The sequence below is a fragment of the Dipteris shenzhenensis genome, chromosome 14 (genome assembly GCF_047967505.1).
Source record: "Dipteris shenzhenensis isolate YYH24624 ecotype China chromosome 14, Dip_SZ_1.0, whole genome shotgun sequence".
NCBI classification, from domain to species: Eukaryota; Viridiplantae; Streptophyta; class Polypodiopsida; order Gleicheniales; family Dipteridaceae; genus Dipteris; species Dipteris shenzhenensis.
This window is the reverse complement of record NC_141609.1, coordinates 49,496,295-49,519,891: the sequence shown is the minus strand read 5'-3', so window position 1 is coordinate 49,519,891 and position 23,597 is coordinate 49,496,295. Positions and strand designations below refer to the sequence as shown.

At 43.1% G+C, this 23,597-nt stretch overlaps 2 protein-coding genes across 2 annotated transcripts; both read right to left on the bottom strand.

The window, feature by feature from the left end:
* Nucleotides 1-15,272: 15,272 nt before the first annotated feature.
* Nucleotides 15,273-15,834, bottom strand: LOC147894762 (uncharacterized). The gene is made up of 2 exons (XM_087385370.1): nucleotides 15,768-15,834; nucleotides 15,273-15,514 (listed from the first exon to the last, which is right to left on the bottom strand). The coding sequence occupies exons 1-2, from the start codon at nucleotides 15,832-15,834 to the stop codon at nucleotides 15,273-15,275; spliced, it is 309 nt and encodes a 102-aa protein (XP_087241496.1).
* A 2,962-nt stretch (nucleotides 15,835-18,796) lies between these two features.
* Nucleotides 18,797-20,404, bottom strand: LOC147894761 (trihelix transcription factor GT-3b-like). The gene is made up of 2 exons (XM_087384815.1): nucleotides 20,053-20,404; nucleotides 18,797-19,938 (listed from the first exon to the last, which is right to left on the bottom strand). The coding sequence occupies exons 1-2, from the start codon at nucleotides 20,329-20,331 to the stop codon at nucleotides 19,351-19,353; spliced, it is 867 nt and encodes a 288-aa protein (XP_087240941.1). The 5' UTR covers nucleotides 20,332-20,404; the 3' UTR covers nucleotides 18,797-19,350.
* Between the last annotated feature and the right edge of the window lie 3,193 nt (nucleotides 20,405-23,597).

Sequence of the window (23,597 nt, the reverse complement as noted above, 5' to 3'; positions counted from 1 at the left end):
CCCTCCATTTGATCTTAGGAATTTTATTTGCTGGCCTGTTTCTTTTTCAACCATAGCTTTAAAAGCTTTGAAGTGCCCAAACACTTCACTTTGCTTTTTCATAAAATACACCCAAACTTTTCTGCTGAATTCATCAATAAAAGTGACAAAATAGTGACAGCGTCCAATAGATGCAGCTTTAGTAGTCCACACATCAGAGTGGATTAATTCCAATGGCTTTTTACTCTCTTGAACATGCCTAGGAAATGGTTTCCTTGCCTGTTTTCCAAATTGATAGGCTTCACAAACCTTATGCATTTTTGCAACCTTGAATTTAGGCAATCCTGCAATAATATTTTGGGCTTGCATTGATTTAAGTCGCTGTATATTAACATGACCAATGCGTTTATGCCAGATATCAATATCTACAACTACACCGGTCCCATGTGCAAACATTGCTACACTCAATTCAGGCATGTCTGCATCCAACGTAAACATCCTGTCCTTCTTCTTTCCTTTTGCTGTCAAGCGACCGTTATTTTTCATATCCTCAACAAAGCATCCATGAGGATTAAATCTAACCTGCAAGCCCTGGTCAACCATTTGACCAAGAGAAACCAGGTTCTTAGTGATGTTCGGGACATGAAATACATCAGACAGGTATTTATTTTTCCTATCCTGCATAGACAAAGGAATTTTACCAATCTGCACAATAGGATGTGCAGTATCATTACCAGTCTCCACAAATCCTAGTTTTTCCATTTTCCTTGCATCCTGCATCCATTCTGCATGACCTGTCATGTGGTTTGATGCAGTTGTCATCACCCTGTCTACTAGAAGATGCATAACTGCCTTGCTGCAATTTTCCATTCATAATGTCATTCTGCTTTTTGTAGCAGTCCTTAGCCATATGACCCATTTTACCACAGTAGTAGCATTCAACATTGTTGTTTGCATTTTGGCTTCTCTGCCATCCACCACGGCCTCTTTGGCTCCCCCTGCCTCTAGAGTTACCACGTCCTCCTCCATAGGATTGGTTTTCTTGAGTTTGCTGCATATTTTGATTTCTACCACAGCCTGTAGATCGGCCTCCTCTACCTCTACCTCTACCTCTTCCAGCATTTGAGTAGAAGATAGTTTCTTTTGAAGTTCCTCCTGAAGAAGATGCACCCCCATTTCTCTGCTCTTCAGAAATTAGAAGAGCAAACAACTCTTCAAATTCAGGAAATTTTTCAGGGACGGCAATGGATGTCTAGAACTGTGCATAATCCTTTCCTAGACCATTCAAGGTCACAGAAACTAGATCATCATCTTCCACTGGTGACCCAATGGAAGTAAGTGCATCTGCAATTTTCTTCACCTTCATGTGGTAGTCATTTATGCTCAAATTTTCTCTCTGCACATTGTGCAACTCCTGTTTGAGCTGCATTTTCCTGGCTTGCATATTTGTGCTGTACATTTTTGCCAAAGTATCCCATGCCTCCTTTGGCGTACTTGCATCCTGAATATGCACAATCATAGAATCCGAAATACTAATAAACAGCTAGTACATAACTTTTCTAGCTCTCTCATGCCATCCTTTAAATGCCTGCATTTCCTGTTGATTGGGAACATTAGGAAGAATTGGTTCTTCTTCATTTCCTGTAATGAACTCCCAATAGCCTTTTCCCATAAGGAAATTCGTCATTCTAAACTTCCATGCCTGGAAGTTGTTCTTGTCAAGTTTTTCTGTGACAATCTGTGAAAGAGAATCAGACGCCATTATAGAACACTGCAAAATATTCTGTCACTACGAAAAACACAGCTTTTGCCTCACACGGGTAGATTTGCAAAACTAACGAAAGTGGTATTTGACCACACAGTCACTTCCTAGTGAAGATTTTGCATCAACAGGCAACAAGCATGAATCTGCAACTCCCAATATCTCTGCAAACAGGCATACGATGCAATTTCTACGGCAACTTTTCACCGACCAACCGAGCAGTGGTCGCACAGCGAAAATAGGGCCATATCTAATGAATCATTTGAAAAGTACATGTCTAGTGAGCCTGAGAATGAATCTTGTTGCATTGCTTTGACCGTATGCTTGGGAATTTAATTTGGGACCTGCAGATGATGATGACTCCTCAAGTGAATTGCCCTCTTTTTTATGAAGGCATGCCTTGCACGGAGTCCAGCTATTAAGCCAAAGGAGCCAAAGGAGCCATAAAAGTGGACTCTTAGTTCCGAAGGAAAGGGAGTGAGAAATTTGGTTGAGTGTTGTACTTTGAACTAAGAGAGAATTCCTATCCTATTTCAACACCCTGCGTAACTCCCAACAAGAAGGATATGCTTGCATGGGAGGTCTCTTCATCGAATAGTCCACTTTGAGAAATGAAGATTCTAAGCCCCTGTGGCGAAGCTCAATTTGCATCTCACATCACTCAATAATCGAGCCCGACAAGTTAGGACCTCCATTACTAGAGGATCGAGCCCGACAAGTTAGAACCTACATTCTGGCTTAGTACATGAGGATCAAGCCCCCCCCACTAGTCGCATCACCTTTCTTTGTCAATACTATAGACCTTGGGTGTGTCCATCCAAAGGATCAATCATCCTTTTCATGATTAATTTAGTACTAAATTAGTAATGATATATTAGTGTTAATTTAGTACTAATATATCCTTACCTTTTCATGATTAATTTAGTACTAAATTAGGATTGAATTAGCACTAAATTAGCAATAATTAGCACTGATATAGTAGTATTAAATTAGTATATAAAATCAACATATTAGCATTAGCACTAATCATCATATTAGTGTTGATTTAGTGCTTCATTAGTTTTACAATTACTACTAAATTAGGACTAAATTAACACTAATGTATCAGTACTAATGTAGTATTAAATCAACATATCAGCATTAGTACTAATCAGCATATTAGTGGTCATTTTGCACTTCGTTAGTTTTACTATCCTGATGAAGAAATCTCACTGAACGAGGCTCGTGAGGACATGCACAATTTCAAAAGGGGGGAAATAAATGTTAATGCCAAAGAAATTTGTGGTAACACCAGAGTAACACCAAAGACTAAAGGATGCCAATGCTAAAGGATGAAGAGTGAAGATGAAGACATTGACAAAGATCAACAAAAGAGTCATTATCTATCACTGGCCTCCGTGGTAGAATCATTTAGGCAGGACTAAGAGATTGTAGCTTACCTTGCGGTGGATGCTACCGGTTCGTGTTGCTTAAGTATAGAAGAACCTTGATCCCCTCAATTAGTAGAAATGTGGAACTGCCAAAGGGCTTTTTCCGAATTAAATCTGCTCTTTCATGTTGGCATCTGTCTTTCCTTGAAGTCATTTTGTCCTTGGAAGTTGAGAATCTTGGAAAGCTTGGAATTAGTCTCAAAAGTGTAGAATGTGGATTATGGGGGTTAGTCTCCACAGGGGGCTTTCCCTTTTCGAGCCTAAACCCTCGAGCTTCAAGCTTGCATTGCCAAGATACCTTCCAAAAAGAGCCACCCAAACTACTCTTTCTTGCAAAAAGGGTGAAATATATGTCCTTTGAAGGAAGTACTCAACCATGTGCAACGTGAGTCTTGAAGTCTTGGAGTTTTACCCAAGTCCAAGAGTCACACTTGACTATTGTAATTGTCATAGGATGTCTCTGGAACAAGATGAGTTCTAAACTCAAATCACATATTCAAATTCATGTGTATGTGTGCATGTGTGTGTGTCTGTGTCACACACACATACACATGTGCATAAACCCACACACACACAATAGTTTTGCATACTACCTACATCTTTGAGTGAAAGGATACTATTTTACACATGCATTATACTTTTGTATATAACTTATGATAAAAGGAACACACACGCGCGAGAGAGAGAGAGAGAGAGAGAGAGAGAGAGAGAGAGAGAGAGAGAGAGAGAGAAGGGGGGGAGAGAGAGAGAGAGGGGGGAGAGGGGGGGAGAGAGAGAGACAGAGAGAGGAGAGAGAGAGAGAGAGAGAGAGAGAGAGAGAGAGAGAGAGAGAGAGAGAGAGAGGACATTAGATTAATAGTGGCGTATGTAGCGGTACAGCTTCCCTCGAAAACTGTCAATGAATACAACACGTGGTGTCTCCTTCCCCACAAGCTGCAACCTCCTCGACTGTGCACCACCATCTAATGTCAAGGTACACTACTCATACTGCTGCCAACGAACCATCTGCACATCACAAGTATCTAGTGCAACTCGTGGCACTCTAGTAAAGTCACCACACAAAGTACACGTGCCTTGCTAATAAAGGGGTTTATTAACCCTTGAAAACCCTCTTGTTGGGCTTCATCATCATGACTTGTATTGGTTGGGTGGATGAACCACATCTCTCTTCTCCCTACTTTGTGATACCAGTAGGAAAGCCGAGATCTCATAGGGGAAGCAACTACGGGCAACTAAGGCCCTCACACCTACAACACCTTCAACCAGTTGCAACTACAAGTTGCAACTACAAGGTGGCTCCTCCAAGGCCCTCTACAAGACCAACTGCATCAACGGTCTACAAGACCAACTGCATCAACGGCTCCAACCGGGCTTGATGCTGCTGAAATGCAAAGAGCTCCTACACACCAGATCCAGTAGTGTGAGCACTAATAGGACCAAGAAGCAGCACGATGTGCAAACTCAAGCCTCTAGGTACATTGTCGTGAAGCTACGTAGCTCCATAGACAATCATCCTGACAAGCACCTTCTATATGATTGCTTCTTCAATGCTCACAGCCAAGTCATTGACAACAACTAGCTCTCTAGGCTCACAGCCTTCAATGCTCAAGGCTGACTACAGAAGCCTCTCGTATGAACTTTTGCTCCAATGTCCTTCAAGCTCCAGTCGGCTCCATGCACGCTTTCACACAACGACCACTCCTTACACATGACTGTAGCTCTAGCCCGCCGTCTGCTCCTGCAAGCCTTGCCATATTAAAGAGATCTCCCAATGAATAGCCGTTCCATTGCCAAGCTTCAACCCTCACCACATGCTTCTCTCCAGCCAGTTGTGCCTCTTGTAGTGACGGACTCCTGTGTCAACAGCCCAAATGAACCTCCAAATGAACTCTCAGGTGAGCAGCGGCCAGCCACCTTCCATAGCCTTCCCTACAGTTGTCTCCAGCATAATGTCTCCAACAAGCAAGCCTTCTCTACATGACGGGAGCCATCGAGGAAGCTGCTTATTTCTCATCGCCATAGCCAATCCTTATCTCTCACAAGGTATCTTAAGGTTCTTAAAAAGTGACACGTGACAGGTACATAAATCTTTATAAATACATCTTTTTACATCCCATCAATCTGAGCTATAGTTTGAGAGTTATGACCATTTTTACTTCTCATCACGTCTCCATGGACCCTTTCATTGCCGAAAGGATACTAGAAGGATGAAAAGACTTAATTTTGATTTCATGGCTAGATAGAAAAAAAAGAAACCTAATATTTCTTTATTAAAAATTTTACTTTTGATTACATGGTTAGATAGAGCACAAAAAATCCATCTTTTTTTCTTTTTGGAGCTCTTTAATCTGAGCTATGATTTGAGAGTTATGACCAAATTTTCACCATCATCACATCTCCATGGACACTCTATGGCGAAAGGGTCTTATAAGGATGAAAAATATTATTTTTAAGTGCATGGTTAGATGGAGCACAAAAATTACATCACTTTTTATTTTTACACCTCAGCAATCTGAGCTATTGTTTGAGAGTTATGACCCATTTTTTTACATTCATCACACGTCTATGGACCCTTTCTCTAGCCAAAAACTTACTTTTGATTGCACGGTTAGATAGAGAAAGTGTCCTAGAAGGATGCAAAAACTTACTTTTGATTGCACGGTTAGATAGAGAAAAACATTTAAATCACTTTTCCTTTTTACAACTGAGCTATGGCTTCCAAGTTATGACCATTTTTTCATTCCCATCACATCTCCGTGGACCCTTTCATTGGTCGTCTCGAAGGAATATTATATTTGATTGCATTGTTAGATGGATCACAAAAATTACATCACTTTTTCTTTTTTTATCTCACCAAATTTGAGCTACGGTTTGAGGCTTATCACATATCCATGGACCCTTTCATTGGCGAAAGGGTCCTAGAAGGATGCAAAATACTACTTTTGACTACATCTTGGCTAGGAAGAAATATATCCTCGCATACTTTTAAATTTTTTTGTTGCCAAAAGTGTGAATGAACCAAAATTTCATAAGTTTTTTAGGCTCTTTAGTAAAAAATAAGCTCATAGGACCCTTGGTTCAAGGAGATGTGATGATGGTCATAACTCTCAAACTATAGCTCAGATTGATGAACTATAAAAAGGACAAGTGTTTATAAAACTCTATCCAGCCAAATGATCAAGATAATTTTATAAAAAAATTTGGTCCTCCCAACATTATGAGAGAGAGAGAGAGAGAGAGAGAGAGAGAGAGAGAGAGAGGAGAGAGAGAGAGAGGATTACCATGCCAAACATGATTATATACATGATGTAGTGCACCAAAAGAGGCCCTTCCTCTAGAGGAATAGGAAGAAGAGCTTCTCCATGATATTTAGGGGAAAGACCAACATCATGATGAGAAGGAGGAGAGCAAGCATCAAGTATGTAGATGATAGTGAGATAGGTGGGGATCACATTGGTTTGGAGGCCAATGATGCCAACTTTGAATTGGCAAGCGGGGGAGATATCATTAGCAAATGGAGGGTTTTTAGTTCAAATTAATATCCTTGAATACCCTTATGTAGACCAATCATTTGTTCAAGGGTTAGGTGGTATGTAGTAGTCCTTAAGGTGTGTGGGGACTCCATACCCTAGGGTACATATCTAATGTTATGGTTTTATGCTATTTTCAATTGACCAATGTAGTGGTTAGATTGCATGTTGTCAGAAACACTTTGACTATGATATGTTTGCTTGTTTTTGAAGCATGGATATGATCATGACTACAATATGCAGCTTTACATCTTTGGTATATGCTTGAAGGAATGCCCTTGTGGTATGACAAGAATAACATCATATCTATAGTGTTTTGTGGTTTGTGGTTTGGGTGCACATTCTATGTTGGTATTGTATTTTTGGTGCTACATGGTTAGTAAGTATCTATGCTGACCTTGGAGACAATCCTATAGGGTATGGGGTGGAAGCATCAAAAGGGTTCACAACACCATTTCTCTAGGAAAGGGTGTATCATGAAAGGTCATTGGAATCAAGCTCGAAACTATAAGATTGTGGGTTTGAACTTGGGAAAAAATCATACTCGTCTCCACGGTATCTAGATCTTTGGGATAGAAAGGACAATATCTCGCAAATCGGAAAAATTCATGAAATTATGGCCAATAAAGAGATCTTTCTCCAGATAAGTATCACTCTATTTATAACATTTCCCTTCATGCTCGGGTTCACTATCAATAAAGATTAGAGAGAAAGAACATGGAACTCGAAATATGGTGTGCGGGGTGTTGAGATATCAAGCTCTATCCCCGACATATCTCCTGGATGACTATCATTTATGTCACCGTCTATGTTAGTTGTACTCGTGGTGTAGTTAGACTACCACGTATGTTTTGGTTTGGGTTCACATATGAACCACGTATTCTAGGTTTTGACATATAGGGTATTTCCCTCTTCTATTGTATTGTTGTTGTGTGCAAAAGTGAAGAAAGGCTTCACCCTCCAACCTTGTGTCTCCTCTCTTTTGTGTGTTGTGAAGAAAGCTGAACTTGAGTCTCCTATCTCTCTCCCTCTTTCTTTACATGGTATCAGAGCCTTGTTCGTGGTAAGGAGCTCAAGAAAGCTAGCCAAGTTTCTGGTGTCCTGGTAAGAGGACCAGTGTAGCTTTCCTATTTCGAGTTTGGGAGCAAATCTCTGCAGGTAGCACAGCCAAAAGTGCAGGAGTGCACTGCTTCAGATTGAGAGGCCCTTCGTGGTGCGGCGAGAGCGCAGTATATGCTGCGGGATGGGGCGAAGCCCTCGGTGACTTTCTTTTTTTGATTTGAGGCCGTTTCGGGGCCCGTTTTGAAGGCGGAAGTTCTTCGCAGGCACTCAGAAAAAGGCTCTGTTTTTGCTGTGCGACCACCGCGCGGCTAGTCGGTGGAAAGGTGCCGCAGAAATTGCATCGTATGCCTATGTGCAGAGATATTGGGAGTTGCAGATTCATGCCTGTTGCCTGTTGATGCAAAATCGTCACGAGGAAGTGACTGTGTGGTGAAATACCACTTTCGTCAGTGTTGCAGATCTGCCCCTGTGAGGCTTTTCGCAGAAGTTTTGCTATTTGCCCTTGTGAGGCATTTGCTGTGTTTATAGGTTGCTGTTGCAATTCGTGATTTGTAAAATGTCTGAGAATCTGTCTACCATTGTCAGTGAGAAGCTTGACAAGAACAACTTCCAAGCATGGAAGTTCAGGATGACAAACTTCCTTATGGGAAAGGGAGTTTGGGATTACATCAGTGGTGAAACTGCAGAACCAGTTTTGGGTACTGCTCCCACTCCTGCTGAATTGAAGGCCTTTAAAGAATGGCATGAAAAAGCCAGAAAATGCCTGTATTGGCTGTCCGTTAGCATTTCAGATTCTATGATTGTGCATATACAGGATCTAGAGACACCTAAGGAGGCATGGGATACATTGGTGAAGCTGTATAGCACAAATACCAAAGCACGAAAGATGCAGCTAAAGCAGGAGTTGCACAATGTGCAAAGGAAAAATCTGAATATAAATGAGTATTCCTTGAAGGTGAAAGGCCTTGCAGATTCTCTTGCCTCCATTGGAGCACCTGTTGATGATGAGGACTTAGTGTCCGTGACCTTGAATGGTCTTGGGAAAGATTATGCACAGTTTCGGACATCCATTGGAGTCCATGAAACATTTCCTGATTTTCAGGAACTTATTGCTCTCTTGCTGAGTGAAGAGCAAAGGAATGGTGGTTCAGCCACCTCAGCTTCTCAAGAGACTGCTTTCTACTCAAATACAGGTAGAGGCAGGGGTAGAGGAAGAGGCCGTTTTGGTGGCCGTGCAGGAAATCAGAACCAGCAGCAACAACAGGAAAACCAGTCCTATGGAGGAGGACGTGGTAGTTCTAGAGGCAGGGGGAGCCAAAGAGGCCGTGGTTCATGGCAAAGGAACCAGCAAGTAAATAGCAGCACAGAATGCTATTATTGTGGAAAGCCTGGACACAAGGAGAATACATGCTATAAAAAACAGAATGACATCAAAAGTGGGAAGTTGCAGCAAAGCAACTATGCATCATCAAGTGGGCATGGTGACGACAGAAATGAGCACCTTTTTGTGATGCAGCATATGGTTAACTCCATGTCAGGAGATGCTGCAGCTTGCAATGATGTTTGGTATGTTGATTCAGGTGCCTCTAATCACATGACCAGTCATGGTGAGTGGTTTCATGATGTTAGAAATTTGGATAAGCCAGGTTATGTTGAAACAGGTGATGATACTGCGCACCCAATTACGCAGGTTGGTAAAGTGCCATTGGCTATGCAGGATGGCAAAACAAAGTATTTGGCAGATGTACTTCATGTTCCAAAAATCACTAAGAACCTGGTTTCAGTTGGCCAAATGGTTGAGCAAGGTCTGCAGGTTAGATTTAATCCTGATGGATGCTTCATTGAAGACCTGAAAAATAAATGCCGCTTGGTTGCGAAAGGCAACAAAAATGGAAGAATGTTCACCTTGGATGTTGATATGCCTGAGGTGAAAGCTGCTATGTTTGCGCATGGGAGAGGTGTCATTGCAGATATTGAGATATGGCACAAGCGCATTGGGCATGTGAATATACAAAGGCTGAAATCTATGCAAACGAAAAACATTGTTGCAGGTTTGCCTAAATTCAGAGTTGAGGGAATGCAAAAGGTATGTGAAGCATGCCAAATGGGTAAGCAGGCCAGACATGCATTTCCAAAAAATGCTAAGGTGAGCAAAAGACCTTTGGAAGTGATCCATTCAGATGTTTGGACAACAAAAGCTGCTTCTATTGGTGGATGCCATTATTATGTGACGTTTATTGATGACTACACTAGGAAGGTGTGGATTTATTTTATGAAGCACAAAAGTGAAGTGTTCAGCCATTTCAAGGCTTTTAAGGCCATGGTTGAAAAAGAGAAAGGTGTGCATATTAAAGTGCTAAGATCTGATGGAGGGGGAGAGTACTTTTCAGAAGAATTTTGTGAATATCTGAAAGAACAGGGAATTCAAAGGAAGTACTCATGCAGGTCTACCCCTCAGCAGAATGGGGTTGCAGAAAGGAAGAACAGGCATATTGCAGAAGTAGGACGGGCGATCCTAAATGAGAAAAACATGCCTGATTATTTTTGGGCTGAAGCAGTAGCAACTGCTGTTTATATTATGAACAGAACCCCCACTGCAGCTGTCCATGGCATGACGCCTGAAGAAATGTATACAGGCCAAAAACCAGATATTTCTCACTTGAAGGTATTTGGTTGCATAGCTTATGTTCATGTTCCTGATGAGAAGAGAACAAAGCTGGATCCAAAGGCAGAAAAATGCATCTTTATTGGATATGCTCAGCACCAGAAAGGGTATCGCTGTTATAACCCTTCCACCCGCAAAATGCAAGTGAGCAGAGATGTTGTTTTTGATGAAATGAGCAGCTGGTATGCACCAACTGTTATGGTAGGAGATGCAGATGCAGGAAATGGGAATGCTGCAATAAATGCAGAGCAGCAATCTCAAGCCTTGAGTGGACCCAGAGAGTCCTCTACTAGTGGATCTAATGCATGGACAGGGAGATTGAGATCTAGTGAATCGTCACATGGCAGTCCTGATAGTGTTGTGCAGGTATCACATAAGGGAAAAGAAAAAGTGGACCATGCTCCAGTATTTGATGTGTCTGCTGGTAGCTCTCATGTTGATGGAGAGTCAAGCGGCTCTGAAATGAGCCTTGATGAGGAACTTGGGATTCCTTCTGTTGTTACACCTGGTGCAAGGAAAAGCAGGCATGATTTAAAGACTCCTGCAACTGATCCAGTTGTACGGAGGTCCACTCGTATTAAGTATCCAGTTGACAGGCTGAGATATGATGGGTATACAGCACATCACTATGCTTATATGGTCAAGGTTCTAGAGGAGCCAGAGCCCACATGTTTTGAGGATGCAGCAGGGCATAAAAATTGGGAAGCAGCTATGGATGAAGAGATGGCTGCCTTGGATGCAAACCACACTTGGGATTTGATGCCTTTGCCTCATGATAAGAAGGCTATTGGCTGCAAGTGGGTTTACAAAGTAAAGCACAATGCTGATGGGTCTGTTAGCAGGTACAAGGCAAGATTGGTTGCCAAAGGTTTTGCGCAGACATATGGAATTGACTATGAGGAAACTTTCAGCCCAGTTGCAAGGATGGCAACCGTGAGAGCAGTAATTGCTATGGCTGCTGCAAAGGGATGGTCTTTGCATCAGATGGATGTGAAAAATGCCTTCTTGCATGGTGACTTGCAGGAAGAGGTTTATATGATGCAGCCAGAAGGTTATGAGGATAAAGCACACCCCGAATTTGTATGCAGGTTGCGCAAAGCCTTGTATGGCTTAAAACAGGCGCCGAGGGCATGGTCAGACAAGATAGGGCAATATCTTGTCACTATTGGATTTGAGATTTCCAATTCAGATTTTTCACTTTATGTGAAAAGGACAAACAGAGGGATTGTGCTTATAGTCATCTATGTTGATGACTTGATTATTACAGGTGATAGTGATGCAGACATTAATGAAGTGAAGCTGCTGTTGAAGCAGAAATTTGAGATGAAGGATTTGGGAGAGCTGCGTTACTTCTTGGGCATTGAGGTTATTAGATCCCCGAGTGGGATATGGCTGTTGCAAAGGCAATACGGTTTGGACATGCTGTCCAAATATGGGATGACAGGCTGTAAGCCTATTTCTGTTCCATTGGAGCAGAATGTGAAGCTCAATGCAGAGTCAGGTGAGCTTCTTGAAGATATTACTATGTACAGGCGCATAGTAGGTAGCTTGATTTACATGACTATAACCCGACCAGATTTGAGCTATGCTGTGGGGCTGGTGAGTCAGTTTATGCAGGCACCGAGGAAGCCACATTTGGATGCGGCTAGGCGCATATTGCGGTATGTGAAGTCCACATTGCATTATGGACTGTTTTATGAAGCTGGGTGTGCATTACAGGTACATGGATACACAGATGCTGACTGGGCTGGTAGTGTCTCAGACAGGAGATCTACTAGTGGTTTTATGTTTTCCCTTGGGAGTGGTGCCATCAGTTGGAGCAGCAAGAAGCAGCCAACAGTTGCCTTGTCGAGCACAGAGGCTGAGTACAGGGGTGCAGCAATGGCTGCATGTGAGGTAGCTTGGTTACGGAAGCTACTTGCAGATATGGGACAGTCAGTTCATGCAGCAGTTGTCATTCATTGTGACAACATTAGCAGCATCATGCTTGCTAATAACCCAGTTTATCATGCTAGAACGAAGCACATTGAGGTGCATTATCACTTTGTGAGAGAGAAGGTTCTAGCTGGTGAGATTGATCTTGTCTATGTCAGCACTGAGGAGCAAGTGGCTGATATCTTTACGAAGGCATTGGGTACCGAGAAGCTTCGCAGATTTAGGAGCTTGCTTGGTGTACGTGAGATGGATTTGAGCTTGAGGGGGAGTGTTGAGATATCAAGCTCTATCCCCGACATATCTCCTGGATGACTATCATTTATGTCACCGTCTATGTTAGTTGTACTCGTGGTGTAGTTAGACTACCACGTATGTTTTGGTTTGGGTTCACATATGAACCACGTATTCTAGGTTTTGACATATAGGGTATTTCCCTCTTCTATTGTATTGTTGTTGTGTGCAAAAGTGAAGAAAGGCTTCACCCTCCAACCTTGTGTCCTCTCTCTTTTGTGTGTTGTGAAGAAAGCTGAACTTGAGTCTTGTTGAGATATCAAGCTCTATCCCCGACATATCTCCTGGATGACTATCATTTATGTCACCGTCTATGTTAGTTGTACTCGTGGTGTAGTTAGACTACCACGTATGTTTTGGTTTGGGTTCACATATGAACCACGTATTCTAGGTTTTGACATATAGGGTATTTCCCTCTTCTATTGTATTGTTGTTGTGTGCAAAAGTGAAGAAAGGCTTCACCCTCCAACCTTGTGTCCTCTCTCTTTTGTGTGTTGTGAAGAAAGCTGAACTTGAGTCTCCTATCTCTCTCCCTCTTTCTTTACACGGGGTGCAAAATGCGCTCTGTATAAGCTTCAAAGCATGCAAAAGACCTTCCCTGCCGTAGGTGTTGGAATTATTATGCTTAGTAGGGCCCTCTCCCTCCGATAACTTACCCTGATGAGCCCGAGACACTGGTGGGGGTTTCTTTTTCCCCCCAATAGAAACATGAATGGTTGTAATATCACCAAGTGAAGTTATCATATTCCAATAATATGAATTTGGCTGAAATGTAGTACATATTGGTAGTAGCGGTGGTACCAACCACACCCTCTCATTGTTCAAAAACCAACCCTCGTGCCCAGGTGGAACAAAAAAAGCAAAAGCAAATGAGAATTACCTGCCTGATGGGGGAGATTCCTAGGTAGAGCTACCAATCATAACATTTCTATTATTCCCAGTGGATTTGGGAACAAGAACAAATGAGAGTGACCCTTCTATGATATGAGTTTTTTTGAACTAGCAACAGACAACACCATGATAGATGCCCGGAATTGTAGGAATGGTGGAGGAAGTAGTGATGGTTAAACCACAAGAATGGTAATGACGTCACTCATGGCAAGTGGACCATGGAGTGCAAATCCACTGAGAATTGTCCAAGGAATGGGAATCCAATCTTGCCCTTTCTTTCTTAGGCGTACTCAGAAAATAAATTTTTGGAAGGAATTTTGAAATTGCATATTCTGTGGATGCGGCAAAGGCTCGTCGCACCCACCAAGAAGTTGGGCTCGCACTATCATACCTATTGGGGGAGCGTTGGCTCACACTCCCCTACAAGTTGAACTACTGAATCATGTTGGTACACCATTGAATTTCCCTCGGCACCATTCCATGAGTTCATGAATGACAATGGTGGTCCCCCGAGGGCTAAGGAAAGAGAAGAGATAGGTGGGAAGGAACGAAAGTGGGTTTTCCATGTCTAGTAGTTTTGAGTGTAGTAAAAAGGTTTTGGGTTTACTTTTTACCAGGTGGCCCGTGACTAGAAAATTTCATCACAATAGAATGGTAATGCCAAGTCCCTTTCATTGCCGTGGTTAGGACATCATCTTTTCACATCAAAGACATGGGTTCAACTCTATGATAGCCTTAAACTACCATGAATATCCCAAGCTTGAATAACCAACACCTCAAGACATGCCTGAAAATGGAAGAATGATTACAGATCCAATGGTGACGAGTATCGAGGGAAATTTGAGGATTATATAGGGTGACTTCACCAAAGACATAGGCACGCTAAGAAAATTCCCTGAGGCGAGGCGAGGCGATCTCATGAGCTCTTGGAAACCCTTTTGGTTATTCGTAATGCCATCGTGTTGGATATGCAAGTGGTAGCAAGGCCTTTGGTGTTCCAAATTCAGTCAAGGCCTTTAGCCTATCCTACTTGTATTAAATATGAGTTGGGATCAAGTGGGAACTCACGTAACCAATATCACTGAAAAGGTAAACCTGGGGTTGGACGTGTGAGTCTTGGATTATTTCAAGCTGAATTTATTTATTTTTTAATGTATATAATCTCTCTTGTGTATGGAATCTTGGATCTCTAATCTTGGCAATCATTGTACCATTTCTACTAGGAGTAGCCTTTCCAGTGTTAGCCAAAGTCATGGCTTCCATGCAATGTCGGAGGGGTCCTGGTCTCGTGGGATTATTTGGGTTGTAAAAACTTTTAGTAGCAGATGGTTTAAAATTAATTCTAAAGGAACCCATTTCACCTTCAAAGGCTAATTTCTTTATTTCTATAATGGTTTTGGTAATGTTATCTATATCACGTTTGGTTGCTTAAGCTGTTACACCTTTTGATTATGGTATGGTGTCGATGGATTTCCACGCAGGTATGCCCTATCTATTTGCTATATCTTCTTCGGGGGTTTATGGCATTATTATAGCGGGTTGGTCTAGTAATTTTAAATATTCTTTTTTAAGAGCATTACAATCTACCGCTTAAATGGTTTCTTACGAAGTGTCTATTGGTCTTATTATTGTTATTGTATTAATCCATGTAGGTTGTTGTAATTTGAGTGAGATTGTCATAGTGCAAGAGCAGATATGGTTTTGTGTTCCCTTGTTCCTCGTATTGATTATTTTTTCCATTTCTCATTCAGCAAAAAATAATCGATCTTCATTTGATCTACCAAAAGCAGAAGCTGAATTACTGGCAGGCTATAATGTGGAATATTCCTCAATGGGGTTTGCTTTGTTTTTTTTGGGAGAGTATGTTCATATGATCTTAATGAGGTGTGGAGCTTTGCATCTGAGATTTGTTGGGCTTCCAATCTTTGCAAGATCCAACGTCCTCTCAAGGGCCTTGCGTAGTAAGCCCCTCTGAGCAATGATCCGAAGACTAATAGGTCTCACAAAGATTTTAGGGAGGGGTAGCCTGATGTGTAAGCACAGCAACAAACTGCAAACCTATTGGATGACCTTTCTATGATCGGGGGGTATCCTGAGTGGTTACCTTGTGACTCTTCCCTAGACCTATACTATCAAATGCTTATATGGGAAATTGTGTTCCTAGGTCTAGAACTAGGGAGGATTGGTTTGAGAAATCCTCTATCGTCCCCTCCATAGGGTGCGGACACATCTACATGGATTACATGTGACAGCTACAAAGATGGCGGGGAAGGAAATAGTACTCGACATCCACGGATGAATGTAAACCCATTGGATAGATAATCATTCTAGTACTAGGAGAGAAGACGATGGTGGTAGGCACTAGTCCAAGTGGCACAAAGTGCTATGAGTCATTGAGACGATGACAGGGCATGAAGCCCACCCATATACTCAGAACTATTTTAAGCAAAAGACTACTACTAGCATCCCCTGAGCAAATTGAGTCTCAACTAGGCAACTTAAGCCTTGATGAAGAGGGCTAATTTCTAAAAACTTGTTCGTTGGATGGAAGCTCTTTGGAAGGGTTGGAGAGAGACTTGTCGTGCCTCTTGTTAGGTACCTGCTTTGCTCGAGCCTGTGGGGGAGTGATGATACAACTTATTTATGAAAAAGCATTTCTTAAAATCGCATTTGGGGCCTCTTCCAGGGAATTTTTTTTCGTGCAGATGACTCTTTTTCAAAAAATGGGCTTCCGTCCCAAGTTTAGACATCTCACAAGATCATTTTTCATCGGCCTTGTAGGGGGTGAGAGAGGTGGCTTTTCCTTCAGAGTCACCCCTATTATGGAATATTTACTCGCATAATCCTGATCGAGAGATGGAGAGGTTTCGAGAAGAACACGAAACTCCAAAGGCTCACAGAAGAGAATCAGTTTTCTTTAGGATGACAGGTTGGGGGAACTAAAAAAACTATTGGTTTTCTCCCTTCAATAGATGACAAAACCATCGTGGGGGTGAAACGCATCCAACGTAAAGCGTCTCCTTTTCGGACCTCTAGTTGGAGGCCTAGGAAATTCAAAGAGAATTTATCTCTGACCGTGAGATAGGGCGAATTGCTTTTCACTTTCCTGGCTTCACCCCTTCCTACTTCCCTTACCTTGGGCCTTTGAGTTGAGTTAGAGTCGAAGCAAAGCCTTTGTGCCTTCATTCATAGAGCCAACGGTTTCACCTCGAAATGAGCAAAGGCCAAAGGTGAAGAACTCTACATGTTCTCCATGAGAAACCCCTATGGTGGTCTGATAAAGTTGGATGGGGAGGAGGGACTAGCTATCAAGTTGGGACGTAGATGCCTAGCTCATGAGCAAGGGCTATCCCCCATGGACTTCAATGACCTAGACTCCACTAGGATCCATTACGTCTGATATCCCAATGACTTCCCACTAGGAATTGTTGGTCCCATAGAGTTGATAATGAAAATCTAAGAACGTATCACCCACTCTCCATAATCTGACTCGAACCTTGAGGTAGGCTCTATAGGATTCACATAAATATCTGCAGGGATGGTAGAATTCCCCCCGTACGATCATTTGGGGAATCCCAACTTCGAATACTTCCCTACAATTCCTGGGAGATCTGGAAAAGCTTTTGGGAGTAAAACACTGTATTCATCCCATAGCTCCCTACTACTGATGCTTTGCCATCCATTCCAAGTCAAAGGACCAAGGGAAGAGTATCCCAATCTAATAGCTAATGAAGGCGATAAGAGAAACGGGGCATTTACAGGACGTGGGGCTTTAACTAGTAGAGACTCCAAAAATAGGAGGGGTCATCCCTAGGGGAGCATCTTACAGGAGACTGCCAGGGACATCTAACAAAGATTGAGAGAGATGGCACATAGCCCAAGTCGGAGCAATGTGCCATCATATGTTCAATATGCAATCCCATGATTGGGCGAATCTACTACACATGGGACTTTCTGGCCCACCTTAGGATCATAGTTGTAGATTGCTTTCTTCGATCTAGTTTGGGCTCGCTCAAATGTTCCAAGGGCCTTGGAAGAAATGATCGAGGCCATGGTAGTTTGAAGAATGTAATTTACCACTATCATCCTGATGCTAATGGAAGTTTTCATTGTTCTTACATATAGGAGTTGAAGGTGTCGAGCTTGGTTGTCCTCCTCATATCAAGGCTCATATGTGGGGCATTGACCCACTTCTTGTGATAGACCTGAAAGTGAGGTCACTTTCCACTTCTCACAAGCTCTAAGATCCACAATAAAATCGTTCAAACGAAGTCACCTAGAGCCTAGATGACTTTAGGTGCAAAATGTGACTTTTAGACTATGCATCCACCAACTAATTAGACTTAGTGAGTTTCATCTTTTTTTTGACTCATTTTATTGATGGTAAGTTGGTGTAGTGACTAGGAATCCCAATCACACCTAGTAGGTTTTTCCTAGTTTGTGTATTAAGAACATTGTTTGTCAATTTGCATATATTATGTGCTACTTGTTTGAATGTTTAGCTTATGTCACATTTCTAAAGTAATATCTCATTGATATGTCCTTATTATGAATAAATCATCATATTAAAATATCCCTCCTTTGGAATATACATTCTAGCATCGCATACTTTGAATACATCCCTTGGTCCAACTCTTATGAAGCGGATGTTGGTGTGAGGAAAATATCTTAAGGGAGATTGTCTCTATGGTATGGTAGTAGATTATTTTTCCATTGTTTATTAATATTTCGTTCATCAGTGCATTCAACAGACAAACTGCCATTTCTGTATTTGAACCAAAGCTATAAATTATAGCACAAAGCCTTTAAAAGCTTGCGTGTGCTTGTTTTTAAGGAACAATCTACTATTTGTGCAACCTATTTCAAGTACAACCAAGCACCAACTTTTGAAAACTGATGCTAAGACCCAATCGCATTTATTCCCTTTGAAAGACATGTCCTAGTGGGAACTAACTTAAAGGCTCATTTCCTACCAACTTAGCTATCCATCCATCAAACTAAGATAGTTGTGCCTCACTTCCTTTTATGATGTAAATGTATAAAAAATGACAGCGACTAAGCACCTTATAAGCCTTGTCTATAACATCTCGTAGAGGTCTTTGATGGTGTAGCAAGATTTAGCAAGCAAACGGGTCACTCGAATAGAATTTTACTTACAAGAAATTATGAGAAGGTACATTAATGTGTGCACAATTTTTCCTTACCCTTAAAAGTAAACATACTCATTTAGTAACATTGGCATTATAATACATGATCCCTCCATGTGCATTTTGCTGGTCGAAAACTATTTTGCAAGTTTTGTCTCCTCAAAGCGATTGATTTGCATTTAGTGCATTCACGTAGCTCAATTTCTCTTGGTTCAACCTTTTACAGAAGGTGATAGTTTAAGAGAGGAGGCTAGAAAGTTTGTGCTTCCTAGTGTGTGGACAACAATTGGTGCTAAAAGCTTGAGCTGCCGTAATGTAACACGGGAGGGAAGGGGAGAGGAACCCAACGAGGTGAAAGTGGGGTGGAGAATTGACAATGAGTGAGGGGGGAATGGGGTGGGAAAGTCCTCTCTTGAAACTTGAAGAGATTGGGATGAGGTATATGAGAGGGAAGGGAAACTACTAATGCAAAGAAAAGAGTTTATGAGAGGCTAGAGGCGTGCATGTAAGAGCCCACATGAGTTGGGGACCAAAGTTCTGTTGGTCTTCCGGCTTATCGTTGCAACAACAAGCAGGACAGATCCCATACTGGAGCTCAGCTCTAACTCTGGCTATGGCGGTTTACCTCAAAGTACATACTCTTTTAAGTTACTAATCCTTAATCCTCCCCTGCTAGCCTTGACAATAGCGCTGAGAAGAGGGCATCCCTCTTGGCCGCCCTTGCCTCCTCCATCGCCCTCCTATGCTCCTCTCTCTCCCTCCACATCCTCTCTGTTTCTATCCTTTCCTTCTCCAGCCTCTCCATCGTTTCCCTCCATTGCTGCTCCCTCACCCTCCTCTCCTCCTCCCTCCTCTGCAACGCCTCCATCCACTCCCTCTCCACCCTCTGCTGCTGCTGGAAGAAATCCTCTAGCACCTCCTGCATGGTGTTCGCCCTGCATTTCTCCGCCGTCGACCGCGTTCTTTCCCTCTCCGCTTTCCTCGGCTTCTTCGACCTCTTCATCGGCCGCTCTTCTTCGCTCTCTTCGTCCTCTTCCTCCTCTTCGTCCGATAAGTCTTCAGAGGACCTCTCCCCCAATACGCCCCTTCTTCCTTTCTTCTTGCCAGGCCTGTCGCTCTCCGCGAGAAGTAAACCATCCAAATTCTTGTCGGTCTCGGAGAAAATGGCGTGCAATTCGTCATAAAACGGGCAAGGCCGCCCATTCTCGAGGTCGGTGGCCTCCATTCCTTGCGTGATCGCTATCGTCTGCCATAAAAAGATCGGTTAATTCGCAGGGTCAACAGATAGATCGAGCCCTCGAGGGGCAACAAAGAACACGATTTGCAGGAGCAAAACAAACGATGCGAGGTCTGCCTTTACCTTGTATCGATTGTACAAGTTCTTCCATTTGCATTTGCACTGATCCGCGCTCCGGCGGTGCCCTCTCTCCTTCATCTTGGTGGCAATCATCTCCCACAGAGACTTATTGCGCTTGGTCTGGGTGAAGTCCTTCTCGAGCTCGGCGCGGATGGCGATAAAATCCTTGGTTTCTTGGTGACCCCACTGGGGGATGCGGTCCTCTTTGCGGGCACAGTTGAAGGAAGAGGGGGGGAGGTCAGCGGGGAGGTGGAGGGGGGGGAGGGAGGCGATGGCAGCCATGGAGTCGGGCCCGGAGCAGGGTTGGGGGTGACGGGAAGCCAGGGTGGGGAGGAAGAGCAGCAGGGAGGAGGTGAAGAAGACAATGGATTGCTTGAGTGAAGGGGGAAGATGAAGAAGATAAGAGGGGGTGGTGGAGTGCGTTTGCGCCGTGTGAACGCGGAATGCAGGCAGGTGACCCATGGGGACCCATGGCACCCAAGATCGAAGGTGCAGAAAACGCGTTCTGGAGTCGACTTCGAGGGGTTTGCAAGTCAAACAAGCAGGACCTTGTATCCCTTCACTATTTTATCAGATGCCCCGATTCCCATGCAATTGTTTTGCCCGCGCCCCGTCAATTGTGGGCGCCGGCGACCGGCCACGTCTGCATTCCCGATAACCCTTCTTCCCCGTTGGCCGTCCCTTCTGTTGCCTGATCCCCCACGCTCTCCGCTCACGTGATCCGTTGACACGCGTGCCAGTCGCCTTGACCTCACCTACACGTCCAATTCACTCCAAGCTTTGCACTTGGACCCAACAATGCCGCATTGGTAGCACTTTGCCAAAGCCCAAACCCTCAACTAGGGCACGACTTTGGTGCATGCATCCCACTCTAACATTGCAATCCACAGTTGCACACCGTCAATGGGAAATGCGATCTGGCCCGTTTAACAAGCTGCCTTAATAATAGTAATGCGTGCGCCCCCCTTTAACCAACAAAATTACCAAGAATTTGCATATGTACTTGGTTACCGGTAGCACCTCCTTCGATCGCAAAAACCACGTCGCGATTGACACACAAACTGTGCTGATCGACATGCGATATTGCCCAATCATGCCTTGCCATGTGGCTCGCTCCTAATGTCGTTAGCGGTCGGTAATCGTCTCTGATCAGAAATCGGATCAACCAGTTCCTAGCTTGTCAACTGATCACCAGTGTAGCCGGTTTCCTCCCGAGAATCACCTCTTGAAAGCGATTCCCTACTCCTTGACAAGGTGCTCTATACAAGGCAATGAAAAATGGCCTGCTCTCACATGTAGAGCTCCCCTACAACTAGCCAAATGTAATCATTTGGTTGAAGCTAGTTGGGCAATTAGGGCACATGAACAAAAATGCTGAAAACTATGGCAATTACACCAAATGCACTTTTTTTCCTCCAGTGTGCAGCCTCTTACAAGCACAAGATAGCTTCAACTTACAAATTGAAAGCCCACAAATCCATATCTTGAAGAAAAATGATTTTTTAAAAACACTTGGCCAACTACAAGAAACACGTCCACCCTCGTGGTTGGCTTCACAAGGCCCACGTGGACGCTCACAATGGAAAGCCTAATTAAACTCAATAAATGCTCAATTTGCACACCAATGAGAGGTTCTCCAGTTGGTAAGGTTGATAACGTGCAGCCTAGTTCGATCCTCGCAATTGGCTCATAACTAGCGAACATTCTCTTGGGCGACACCTTAAGTCCTTGAGTTATATCTCCCACCAATCCGTGACTCAGCTACCAAGTCATTTGGGTCATCTTTGGTAGGCGATTGGTAGTTCCTCTATGATACAACTTTTGATTGGATAGGGCGCCTTGTGAAACCTACCTATCATAACATCATCTTCAGAGTGCAACCACATGCCTGTACTCAATTGGAGTAGATTTAACCAAGGTAAACGACTAACAGCTGGATTGCTCACTCCGATATTCCCCATGGAATCTTTAACCAAATTGCCGTGGCGAAAATAATATACCCGTCTTCTTCCGTCGTTCTAAATTGCGTGAGTCAAATACTTAGCTTTCCTCCGCGGCACGGTGGACCTGTGTTATATTTTTCTCAGAGTCAAAATGCATGGTCCCCTCGCCCTGCCGATGCGTTCGAGGTTCCAGAAGCCTGAAGCCCGCGTACTCCAACAGCCTGTCATCGTTTAGATCATCTCTCCCGTTGTTGCGTTCCCACTCACCCACAAAGCCTCATCGCTGGCATCCACATGAGCTCGACCGACCCTTCTTCTCAGGGTAGATAAACCCCGCTCACAACCCGTTCACGGTAAAACACTATGGACGACGGACGTTCAACAAGAAGTTGCTCCCCCGCAGCGAGACAGATGCCCAACAGAATTCACTGCCGCTCAATCGCTAACAGGTGGCACGGACTTTCTCCTCCAACCGTCGTTCTCAATTCTTGTGCCGGGAGCCAGCAGAGTTCGCTTTTTCGGTCAAGTCAATTGGCACGAAGCGCGTCAATTCAAATTTTCTCTGTGTGTCAAGTCAATTGATATGCCTAGCCAGTTGGCGAGCTTTTGACAAACTTTGCATTCGCGCTGAACCAATCTGGGTTCCGCTATAGATCTTTATCATGCTATGCTCAGTTTCTAAGAGCGCTTTCCCATGGTTTGCAGCCCTGGCAAAAATGCTACGATGCAAGCAGACTCTGGCACAGCACAGCAAAGGTTCCCGTGAGGGGAAAGGCGGAAGGCAATTCCACGGTGAAGTGTAATCCCTCAGATTTTGTAACTTATCTTATGATTCCTCATTCAAAAATATGTAAAACCAGAAATGCAAAAGCCAAGTGTGTTTCTTAAATGGCCACATCAAAGCTTGCACTAATGCTTGACCCCACATGACTTCAATGGAGCATTCACAAGATATGTGCAAATGGAAAATAAGTCATGATTATACAATCATCTTTAGAAAGTTTGTTGTTTCTCATTTGGATATGGCATTACAATATTGGATATCTTATGGAATCTTTGAATATGCACTTATTACGTGAACAAGTATATCAATCATTCTTCAAAATATCTCCTTAACACACTCTATCTTCATTAAATTAATATGCATGAACTATCCATTAATCTTTAAGGTCATCTAGTTGTAAAATTAATCTTTGGTTCAATAGTCTTGACCTCCCATTTAGTTTAATCATTCAATTGCTCTCTTCATATCTCCACAACTAATTGCCCCCTTACTAATTAAATTTTCACGTCGTCTATGTTTCTCCATCTCATATAAAATAGATAATTGGCCTGGTATACATAACAAGAAAATAAATGGGTGTGTTTTCATTAGACAAACTTGCATCTCAATTGGCCCCCCCAGTGAAAGAAAACCGGCGTATTAATTAATTCTTTGCACTGGGGGGCATTGTGCACGTATTAAGGTAAGGTGGGTGATTAAATTGTGATGTGCGGGGGACACAAAAATTAAGGTACAGTTGCTGAAAGATTTGAGAGTACGGGAGCTTCTTGGAGAAGCTTCTATTCTTCAGAAGCTTTTGCAGCCTAAATTAAAGACCAGGG

What these genes read in the sequence shown, in the direction of transcription:
- LOC147894762 (XM_087385370.1), bottom strand. Translation starts at nt 15,834, where the DNA reads ATGTCGAGTACTATTTCCTTCCCCGCCATCTTTGTAGCTGTCACATGT. An exon ending in TAATCCATGTAGATGTGTCC is followed by an intron (nt 15,515 to 15,767) that starts GCACCCTATGGA and finishes CATTGCTCAGAG; the next exon opens with GGGCTTACTACGCAAGGCCC.
- LOC147894761 (XM_087384815.1), bottom strand. Translation starts at nt 20,331, where the DNA reads ATGGCTGCCATCGCCTCCCTCCCCCCCCTCCACCTCCCCGCTGACCTC. An exon ending in ACTTGTACAATCGATACAAG is followed by an intron (nt 19,939 to 20,052) that starts GTAAAGGCAGAC and finishes TTTTTATGGCAG; the next exon opens with ACGATAGCGATCACGCAAGG.